The 10767-nt window shown below is 38.3% G+C and overlaps 2 protein-coding genes across 2 annotated transcripts; one reads left to right on the top strand and one right to left on the bottom strand.

Annotated features, from left to right (window-relative positions):
- Positions 1–1807: 1807 nt before the first annotated feature.
- LOC142959413 (adenine phosphoribosyltransferase) lies at positions 1808–4605 on the top strand. Its single transcript, XM_076100664.1, has 5 exons — positions 1808–1933; positions 2080–2173; positions 2431–2577; positions 3720–3815; positions 4430–4605. The coding sequence occupies exons 1-5, from the start codon at positions 1811–1813 to the stop codon at positions 4603–4605; spliced, it is 636 nt and encodes a 211-aa protein (XP_075956779.1). The 5' UTR covers positions 1808–1810.
- Positions 4606–5197: 592 nt separating this feature from the next.
- Positions 5198–8326, bottom strand: LOC142959561 (ras-related protein Rab-34-like). Its single transcript, XM_076100888.1, has 10 exons — positions 8252–8326; positions 8075–8166; positions 7923–7991; positions 7009–7110; positions 6836–6900; positions 6615–6666; positions 6450–6531; positions 5777–5867; positions 5351–5458; positions 5198–5265 (listed from the first exon to the last, which is right to left on the bottom strand). Exons 1-10 carry the CDS (start codon positions 8324–8326, stop codon positions 5198–5200), a joined length of 804 nt encoding a protein of 267 aa, XP_075957003.1.
- Between the last annotated feature and the right edge of the window lie 2441 nt (positions 8327–10767).

Genomic DNA, 10767 nt, shown 5'->3' with positions numbered 1-10767 from the left:
GTTCAGGTTTAAGTGATGCAAGTTATAAAGAACAATATGATAAATGGCCACAACATTAAACTGTGTGAGAAATGTGAAATAGAGCATTGTGTCAAATTGTAAATATGTGTAATTTTCTTATCTTGCATCTGTCCAAAGTAGTTGTTGCCCCAAAAAAAAAATTCACAGCTAAAAACAGGAAGGTTTGGCTTAAAACTCTGTTGAAGCTAGCCTAAATTAATTTAAGTTAAATGTACAGAAAGTTCAATGAGTGTGTTAAAGGGTCAGTCCACCCAAATGCTCCACAGGTGACATTGTCACCACGTTGCTGGAGGCCCAGGCCATATTGCTGGGCCCGCTGGAGGGAAGGAAGGCACGGACCAGAACCAGGACTGTGTGGGGCAGACTACCAGACCCTTACTGCAATAAAATGAGAAATTTACATGCTGGTGCTCGGAAACACTTTTGTCAACAGGGACCGCCAAAATCCACACAAAGTGAAAGTTCCTCATAAAAGTCATAATATTCTCTGCCAGTGTTGTATTGCGGCTTGTTTATGCTGCCCCCGGGTGGCCAAACAAGATAAACTCATCGGCATGAGCTCATACAGCACTCACACAGAAAGACTTGTTAACATGTGAATATCTACTCAGTTGTATTACCTTGTAAATCTTGTTAGTGTGCAAACAATGTGCAAAAGAAAAGAATGCATGTGTGCATCTAGTTTAATTCAAGTTAATTTATTTCCTGATACACATGAGACAAAAACTGTGGGAAAGTCATTGATGGCAGAAAGGTGAACTCTCTGTCCTTAGCTCAGCTTGAACTCTGTTGCAAAAGACTGGGATGAAATTCCAGATCAGTTTATTTAATAACTGCAATAACCTTTCTAGTCTGAGAACTGGGAAATGTATACTGTAAGGTAATGGGTTCTGTTGCTTCAGCTGTGAACATGATCGCAAGCTGAGTATATTTTGACATCAATCCTCTGGTGATTCAGAACACCTGAAACATGCATGAGGGGAACAATTAATCATTGTCAGACCATTGTCATTGGTCTCTCTGGTTTCTCAATCCTTTGCTGTGACAGACCACTCTACCTTTGCTGAGTTAATAAAAACTAACTGTGGTCACTTACGATGGTACCTTGACTACTCTAAAATGGCGAGTTTGTGTTTGTGCTGCGGGTTTGCGCTGATGACGATTTTCTCTGAGCAGTCAGTGGTCTGCAGTATTTTAACTCCACTCCACCTTCTAGTATTGGCTCAGCTCGCTTGGAGCCTCAACAGAGATTGTACCAAAAAAGCTAGCAGGCGTTCCGTCGAAGTCTCTTCCCACGACTTTGTACGGCTCATTTTCTGGAACCAGTGTAGCATTTTAGCATGGTGGAATTAGCAAGCTGGCTAGTCAGCCATCTTGCTAATTCCACCATGCTAATGCTACATGTTGGCCAGCGGCAGCACTAGGTCTAATAAGGGAAGTCTAACAATCAATGTTGACCGGATGTCTCAACACAGAGATTACTGTCAAAGCAGGCACTTAATCAGGATACACAAAGACAATATCAGATTAAAATAACACTAGTTTCTTCTACAATAGTTGAAAAGTCTGAGACTGGTCTTCCTAACCTAACCCTAACCCTAACCTTAACCCTAACCCTAACCCAGACTGCACCACGAATAAGTAAGTAATTTCAACATGTTAACAGCCCCCTCCTCACCCACCATTCCTCCCACTGGAACCGGAGAAAGGTCGCTTTCTCATTCACAGTCCACTTCATTCACCCCAGTTTCTCCCTCTAACTGCACAGACGTGAAGTGTTGTTTGTCAAATGGAAGTGTTGGCCGCTCCTGCAGAAAGACATAAAGGATGGTACCTTTCTCTGATGGCGCCCAACACAAAAGGACCATCGTTTGCCTGGCTGGACCCATCGAAACTCTACTGCAACTCCCAGGTATGGTGGGGGGTATTTCTAGTTACTCTGTGCTGTCTATACTGTTTCCTTTCTCATTGAACACTGCATACAACTCATTTATAACAGAAAAAATACAAGCTGTGTGTGCAAATTCTGCATTTTGTGCATTTACTGTCTTCATTCAGGCTCTTGCAGACTGCGTCAAAGACATTCTCAGTCCTTTCCACAGCGACACTATTGATCTGGTTGCCGGGATAGATGCAATGGGATTCATTCTTGGTATGAAAACACACCGATTCACTATAAAGGAGGAAAGTAAATGTAGATTGAGAGCTAGAGAGACACTTGGTGTCCCACACTTATTTTAAGATCTATAGTTGCTCTGCTAGGAGGTCAGGAAACCTAACACCTGACTCAAGGTACTAAATTTAGATTCTTTGAGGACTCACTGCTCATGGCATTATAATTTTCAATTTGCACTGCAGGTTAGCCACACACGTCATTGTGGATGAATGTTTCTGAAAAATATTTTTCAGGTGCATCTGTTGCTGCCACCTTCGGAAAAGGTTATCTGGCCATTCGAAAAGCAGGACACTTGTGTGTCGCAACCCAAAATCAAAACTACACAGACTACTCAGGCAGAGAAAAGACTATGGAAGTAAGACTGGATGTGCTAAAACCAGGTTAATCATACTTATTTTTTTACCCTTTAAACATGTCAGTTATTTCTCTTGATGATCTTTGGACACCTAAGGGTTGTAACAGCTACGTCTTAAAATATATATTTAAAAAAAGACCACCCTTGCTGACAAGGATATCAGTCAGTTTAGACCTGTTATGTGTGTCTTTTGTAAATATTCAGTCTTGTAATTGGATCATTTCTATGCAAAAAGTCATACATGGGTTGAGTGATTACTTATAGATCATCATCTGCCACCAACACTGTACTGTAAGAGCTGTTTTAGGCGTGGTGAGAATGAGAGAAAGCTTCAATGCCAAGCTGTATTTATATGTTAAATTTAGATTATAAGCAGGATTTAAACACAAAGATTTGATGATGACCTTGAAGAGTTTTCTTAATTAATTAATTAATTGGTTGATTATTATTAAAATCCATAATATTACACCCCAATGTTTTATCCAATCAACATATATTTAATTCTTCAGTATATATGACATAGAAAAGTATCAAAGCTGCAACCACCAACTATAAATTGAAAAATGTTTAATTGATTAGAAAAAAGGTACTTATTCAGCCAGGTCTACTCAACATAATGTCTATTTATTCCCCGTGACACAGCACCCTCTAGTGTTAAAGAAACGTCAACATGTTTAATATTCACATTGACGTCACATCAGTTATTATGAGGGTCAATCTCTTTTATTCATTTTTAATCCATCAAAGATTATTTCCATAAATGTAATTTTTTTTTTTGTTGCTGCCAGGAACTTTTTGGAAAACTGTTATTAGAGATTTAGCTATTTATTTAGTAATTACTATTATTATTATTATTTGTTCCATTTAGCTTTACAGTTCAGGCTAGTCCTTTGGTGGATGAGTAGACCATAAACAGAGAGATCAATGTTAATGTTTGAATTATTTACTTGATTCTTTTTTGTGCATATTTACATTTCGACATCTGGACATGTATACACCGGATCGTTTTATATAACAATGTATTATTTGTGTTGTTATTTGCTTTGTATTTTGCATTGGATACACTATTCATTTTTACTTTTTAACCTTATCTAAGTTCTATTTATAATCATGTTTCCCATGTCCTCTCGAAAACGTAAGGTGATTTGATGTCTGTCCTTTCTGCAGGTATGAGGCTGCTGTTAGTGGACCAATGGATAGAGACTGGAGGCACTATGAAGGCTGCAATCCAGCTGGTGGAGAGGCTCGGAGCCACTGTTGTAGGTCAGTCAAGATGGGTACCGTATAATCACTGGTGGAATGTAACCAAGTACAATTACCCAAGTACTGTACTTAAATACAATTGTGTTGTTGCTGTACTGTAGTTTACTTGTGTATTTCTATTTTATGCTACTTTATTCTTCCACTACATCTCCAACATCAAAGAGAAATATCATATACTTCACTATATTTGTTTTGTTATTTTAGTTACTTTTGCAGGCTTAATTATTAATACAACAATATTTCAAACAAATGAAATATATTGTTGTAGTTAGATTAGCAACAATATTTAAAGATAACAAATTAGCTGCAATATTAAAGCAACACATTAATGCATCAATAATTATGATCCAGTAATATATATGATTCTGACATGAGCCATTCTGCAAAATGAATGCTTTTACTGTTGGTACTTCAAGTATATTTTTAATGCTAATACTTTTGTACTTTCACTTGAGTATGATTTTAAAAGCAGGACTTTTACTTAACTATTTCTACTAGTACTACGTAAAATATCTGAATACTTTTTCCACCACTGGTTAAAATGTATAACATAAATCAAATATCATAGAATAATATAACATTTTAAAATGTAAAAGTATCACACTTTCCTGCAGGTGTAGCAGCCGTGGCCATCGAGAACACTGAAGGAGGAAAGTGGATTAAAGAAAATTACAAATTCTCTCACTGCATCCCTGAAGAGCTCCAGAGCCAAATTGACCAGAAGTATCTTGATTCCTTCAACAGCTTCAACTTCAGTGAAGAAGAAAAGGGGAATAGTGCCGTTTGCTGACTGAGATGGTCAAGAAAGTTTATCAGCATATGTTTATTTTTTAAGAAATACAGTGGAATTCCTGTTTCCTTAAAATAAGACAAGATATACTGTGATGTCAACTAAATAACACATTGAAAGGTGTTTGTTTTATACATATATTTTATTACATGTAAAATATATCATGAAAAGAGGTTAAGTACCAAGTAAAAACTGCCATTTAAAACAACCGACTTTGTAAACCAGAATGTTGTGAAGAAAAATCCTAATTGTTAAACAAAATACAGCAGCGAGACTGAATATTTAAGCATCCACACATACGCCATGTTAAAAGCATCCACAGTCACTCTTTGGCATCTCTGCAGTAACAGAACAGTCATTTTGAGTATAATTGCTGAGTCACTCTGTAACTTCAGACAAGTTAAACTGAGCAACACCACAAGAATCCACATCCCACAGAGGAAAACTCTTTCTAGGCCAGGAAAAACTGAACTCAAACATGTCAGGAAGTAGAACTCCAGCATCCCTCCTCCTGCCTTGACCACAGAAATACCTCCAGTCTTTTCCCTCATTCTCAGTCTGTACCTTTGACTTTAAACTTCTGCTGCCATTCTTACTGACAGCAGTTTGGCTGCTTCTTCTTTGATGAAGCGGACACATTGTTTGAAGTGCTGTTAATTCCTGGAACAATTGAATAGCAGGAGGTTAAAACTGAGACAAATGTGAAGTTTTTTTTTATGATGGCAGAGTTAGTTTAGATACTCACTGACGACGCCCCCAATCTGCCTCGGCCCAGTTTTCTCCAACTCGGCAAGAACGTTGTTCTCAAAGGCCAACGATGCAACTCGAAAGAAAAACTCTTTGACGTTTTCCCCTACAGCACGGAGGAAATATTGATCACTTAGGGACACGATTGGTGTCCTCTGCAAATGGCAAACAGCTACGATCAATGCTGAATACCAAAGACATGCTTTTGACGTAACTATTCAATCTTTTGAGAGTAAATCTCACAAGATAATTAATTGAAACATAAATCTGGGGCATCGAAAAACTAAAAACTCTCCACTGCTTCCCCCCCAAAGAAATCAGAGTACACTCCCTTCTGCAAAAATGAAAGATATACCCCTTCCTCTTTTCTGACCGCACCTTAGGGACTCTGAGTCACGTTACTGTATTCAATCCAAACACTCACCTGTCAGCGACGACACAGCCCAGTACTCTGCTCTGATCTCTTGTGCTATTTTGAGGGCATCTTGTTCGATCTGAGAATACTGTGCAGGAGACTGTTGAAAAAAACCAGAGACGGCCAAGTTATTTTCATTACCGATTAATCTGACAATTACTTTCTTCCTTAATCGATCAATTGTTTAGTCTATAAAATGGTAGAACAAATTAAAAATTGCTTGTTTTGGCCGACTAACGGTCTAAAATCCAAATATATTCAGTTCTCTGTCACATTTATTCTACTGCAAAGAAATCACTCATGGACAAGAGAAGTACTCTTGAAATAAGAAAGAGGTAAATTACATAATCCAGTAATCTAATTTGTTGCAAAAGCCACAGCATTGTCCAAACAGACAAAAACAAAATAGCAAATCTCTTGTAAAACACAGAGTAAAATAAGAGAACACATTTCAAAATGTAAACTTCTTGAAATAGAAGACCACAGCTTAAATAAAGTTTGTAATGTTTTAGAAATGTCTAAATGCATCGTTTCAGCCTCTATCAGAGGCAAATACATTACTGAGCTTTGAGTCCGGGACACAAACGCTTTGAGTTGTAGTCCAAACAATTCACATTTGACTGCAGCAGAACACACAGAAACGTTCACAGGCATGTCCACTTCAAACAGTAAGCGGACGTACGCTCAGGTCTTTCTTCGTGCCAACAAGGAACAGCTGAACAGCAGTGGGGTCGTTCTCTTTCAGGGAGTCTTCGAGCCACTGTCTGCAGAAAGAACGAGACAAGATGAAGTCCCCCAGCTGGGGTGAAAAACTGCCCAACAATCTGCTCATCATGAATAAGCTTACCTCACATGGCCCAAAGAGGCAACGTCATTTACATCAAACGCGATGATCACAACTGGAAGAAGAGAAAATCATACATGAATTAACCGTTTTAACACACAAATTCCAGTAATGTTACGTATACACAGCTTCCTTTTCTCCCCTGGCATTGTTTTCATGGAAAGAGGAGAGTCTTTAATACATTTCTTATAAGGTTGCTGCCCTAAAGCACAGAAATCTCTCACCCTGGGCTCCTCTGTAGTACGTAGAGGCAATGCACTTGAACCTCTCTTGGCCTGCAGTGTCCCAGCTGTAAAAATAGGGACGGACATTTAAGCAATGTCAAATCAGACAGACTGAGTTTACAAAGTTTTTTCTATTCATGCGTGTGTAGTAGTGATGAAGAAATTTGGCTTACAGCTGAAGGCTGAAAGGAACACCCATCACTTCAAAGCGCTCCATCTCAAAGTCAACACCGATCGTCGCCTTGTAGTTTTTATCAAAAGCATCTTTGCAAAATCTGAAAACGTAAAAATCTTGTTAGCTTAGAATGAGCTGTTTATATCTACATAGGGAGTGGGTCCTCTTCATGGAGTCCGCCGTGTTGCACTGCCATGTTTCTACAGTAGCCCAGAACGGACAAATCAAACACTGGCTCTTGCGCAAGCTTTTCTCGTTTTTACGTTACCTGAAGGCCACCGTAGTTCTCCGACGCGTTGGGAAAGGGAGGGATGGGCGGAGGGGTATTCAGTTGGATGCAATCTACAACCTCACCACTAGATGCCTAAATTTAAAGTATTTCTTGGGCCTTCCAGAGTTATATTATATTACATACAGTATATCATAGTCTTGATATATTATTACTGAAGCTTGTTAGCAGCAGTTAAATGTTACAGCTGGTGGCGGTGGGACACATTTTAACTACTTTATATACTGTTGGATAGTTATGTTTATAGTGCAGTATCATATTTTATCAATTGATCATGTGTTTTGTTAAACATAAACTAGTAACTCCAGCTGCCAGATAAATGTAGTGGAGTAACAAGTTCAATAGTTCTCTCTGAAAATGTAGTGGAGTAGAAATCTTGTATAAATAAATAGCAATTGAAATATTCAAAATTGTACTTAAGTACTTGAGTAAATATATTTGGTTACCTTCCACCACTGTCTATTACAGTATGAATTTGAATGCAGATTTTCTCTACACTTTTGACAATAGAATAACAAACTATGTAGACTGTGCTCCCTTGAAGGTGGTACGTGTCCTCTGAGTTATTTCTTGTTTGAGTTATTTATTCCCAGAACTGCAACAGTGACAGTGTTTGAGCTTACCTATTAATCAGACAGGTTTTCCCCACAGCCAGGTCACCCACAACAATGACCTTAGAGATTTTAAATCTGCTGAGAAGAATGAAAGAAGAAGCAACATGTAAATAAGTGCCACAAAAACATCACTTCCAGCATCATCAGGCTGCTGCACTCACCCCACAGTGCCGGTACGCTGCTCCTGACAGGCCGTCTTCACTTTATTGTTGAAATCCTTCTGAGTGTGGAAGGCTGCCTCTTTGCTGAAATACTACAAGAGAGGCAGAGGAATGTATGAGGCTGTTTTGGAGGGATAGCGGACAGCTATAGGCGATCATATTAGTACATGACTTTACCTGAGGGAGCTGAGCAATGATACGGTCCTTTCGGACAGGAGGAAGAACACTCATGGCTGAAACTCGGAGGGACATGAAGCTTTGCGGTAAATGTTTAGTAGAGAGACACGTGGTGAGCTGGACAGAGAGAGAAATAATTTAACAAGTTAAATCTGTTTCTTCATTATGTTTAAACTGCAGGGTATGAATTTTAGGCCCAAACATCAGACCTGGTGCTAACTTTTACTTTTGCTACTGGAAGTAAAACTTACAAGATGTTACATGAAGCTTGTAATGAAACAAAAACAAACAAATGTTCTTTCAAATAGGAGGATTTGCTGCTTCTCTGTCGGTTGACTAATCGATTAATTGACAAATGGTTTACGTAAAAAGACATTTGAATGCATCGCGCTGGGCTCTGGGAAACGTGATCAGCATCGTTTTTTGTACTATTGTTTGACACTTTATAGACAGATAAACACTGAGCATTCTGTGCAGCATCTGTTGGTCTGTCTGCCTGTGTGTCTATGTTGCACTAAGAAGAGTAACCATTAGATTACTCACTACATTATACTTAAAATGTTACTTCTAAATCTGATTATGATTAATCGATTGACAAAAAATTAAGCAACTCCCCCAAAATTCACTGGTTCGGCATCTCAAATGTGAATACTAACAGGTTTTCTGAGTCTTCTTTGATAGAAAAATGAATATTTTCTATCTCAGAATTTGAAGACATCCCTTTCGATTCTGCAAAAATGTTACAGACTAAAAAAATCAATCAGAAAAACAGTCGACAGATTAATCGATAATAAAAATAATCATTAAATGCTGCTCTACTCTCAATATACCTCCAATAGTGTTATTACTGTTTTAATTTGTTTTCTATATGGCCTTGCTGCAACAAAAAAAAAATCTTCCTGTGGGACAATATCTTCTATTTAAAATGTTATTTTCAAACAGCACAAAGAAAAAGCCTGACATCTTTGTATTAGTTCATATTACATTTGGGATAGCTCATGTTCTCTTCCTGCCATCTTTCTATTTGTTTAACTTTGCCAGGCAACCAGAGCATAGACTATATCCCTCCAAAGACTTCAGCTCACTGGAAATAAAGAGAGAGCCAGGCAGTCAAACAATAAACTGTAGTGAGAGCAAATATCTGTTATCCAATGTATAGCAACACGACCACATGCAGAGCCAGACAACTGTAATCAGTGTTGATCCACTTACTGGTCAGATCTGTTTTAATCCTCTTGCTCATCAAAGCTTCTGGTAAAGAAGAAGAAGAAGAAGAAGAAGAGTTTGGTTTGGTCCACCACAAAACTGAAACTTTAAAACTCTATTTTACATCCAAACACCAAGTTAAGTATTTTATTAACTCTGTAAAGTCACACGTTAAGAAAGATATAACGTTAGGTTAAAGTTACACACACATGACCAAATTAAAGTTTTAAAAGCAGCGTGTTTGAGCTGCAAAAGAAGTTAACGTTACCTCATCGAGACAGACTCTTCTCTTCTGTGTCTCGGCTTGGTCTCTTACTTCCCACAGTTTGCCTCCTATTGTTATGTAGACTCATGCATATTCAGTGATCACCGTTAAAGTGTTGATTGTGCGGTGATCGGAGCTGAAATCGATCCACGGAAGTTGAGGAGGAGAAGCAGACTGAAGCCGCTGTTGCTGCTGACTCAGATCCCTGGATTTATTTTTCTTTCCTCCCAGATTTTTCTCTGCTCGGTCCCCTGCTGGAGGAAATGAGGAATAATCGGAAATTAGGAAAGGAAAAAAAAATCTATCTATCTATCTATCTGTCTATCTATCTATCTATCTATCTATCTATCTATCTATCTATCTGTCTATCTATCTATCTATCTGTCTGTCTGTCTGTCCGTCTATTTGTCTGTCTGCCTGTCTGTCTAACAAATTGGACATTTATCTCGTTGACCTTTTATTGTTTCCCTTTGCTTTTATTCCGCTTATTCATTATTTATGTATGACCATTCATACTTCTCTATTACCACCGTTTGTTACATCAGAATGTTACTATTTATAAACATGTAATATTGCCATACTTGTCTGCATGCGCTTGTCATGTAATGAAGGGGGGATGAGTGAAGAGAAAAAATCCGTTTCCTGTCCGTCAGTTAAATATGTCGACAATAGAGGGCGCTCTAAGCTTCTTTTCACTGACATCTGCCTCCTTATCATCAAATAATTCAATTCGAATACTCAATACAAATAACATCATGTTGCCTAATCACATCATATTTTAGTAATAATAAAGCAGCCACTGACTGTGTATGTACCGTGGGATGAATCTTGGTTACTGTAATTGTTTCTCCTGTCCCCACTGGCTGTCAAGAGATCATTTTCTAACCTGGCTTTGTTGTAAGAGATGGGCGACAAAATACAGTCCTACTCCTAAAAGTAGAAATAACATAAAGCTTCATTATCCTGGGTCGGTCCAATCAAGTGGGGGTCTTTCAATGTTGATCTTTTTAGTCCAACATTTCTTCTCCATCCTTCCTCAACTGTG

The sequence above is a fragment of the Anarhichas minor genome, unplaced genomic scaffold (genome assembly GCF_050575085.1).
Source record: "Anarhichas minor isolate MPS153535 unplaced genomic scaffold, ASM5057508v1 ptg000026l, whole genome shotgun sequence".
NCBI lineage: Eukaryota > Metazoa > Chordata > Actinopteri > Perciformes > Anarhichadidae > Anarhichas > Anarhichas minor.
Note: the sequence above shows the minus strand (reverse complement) of the source record. Positions and strands in the feature narration are given on the sequence as shown.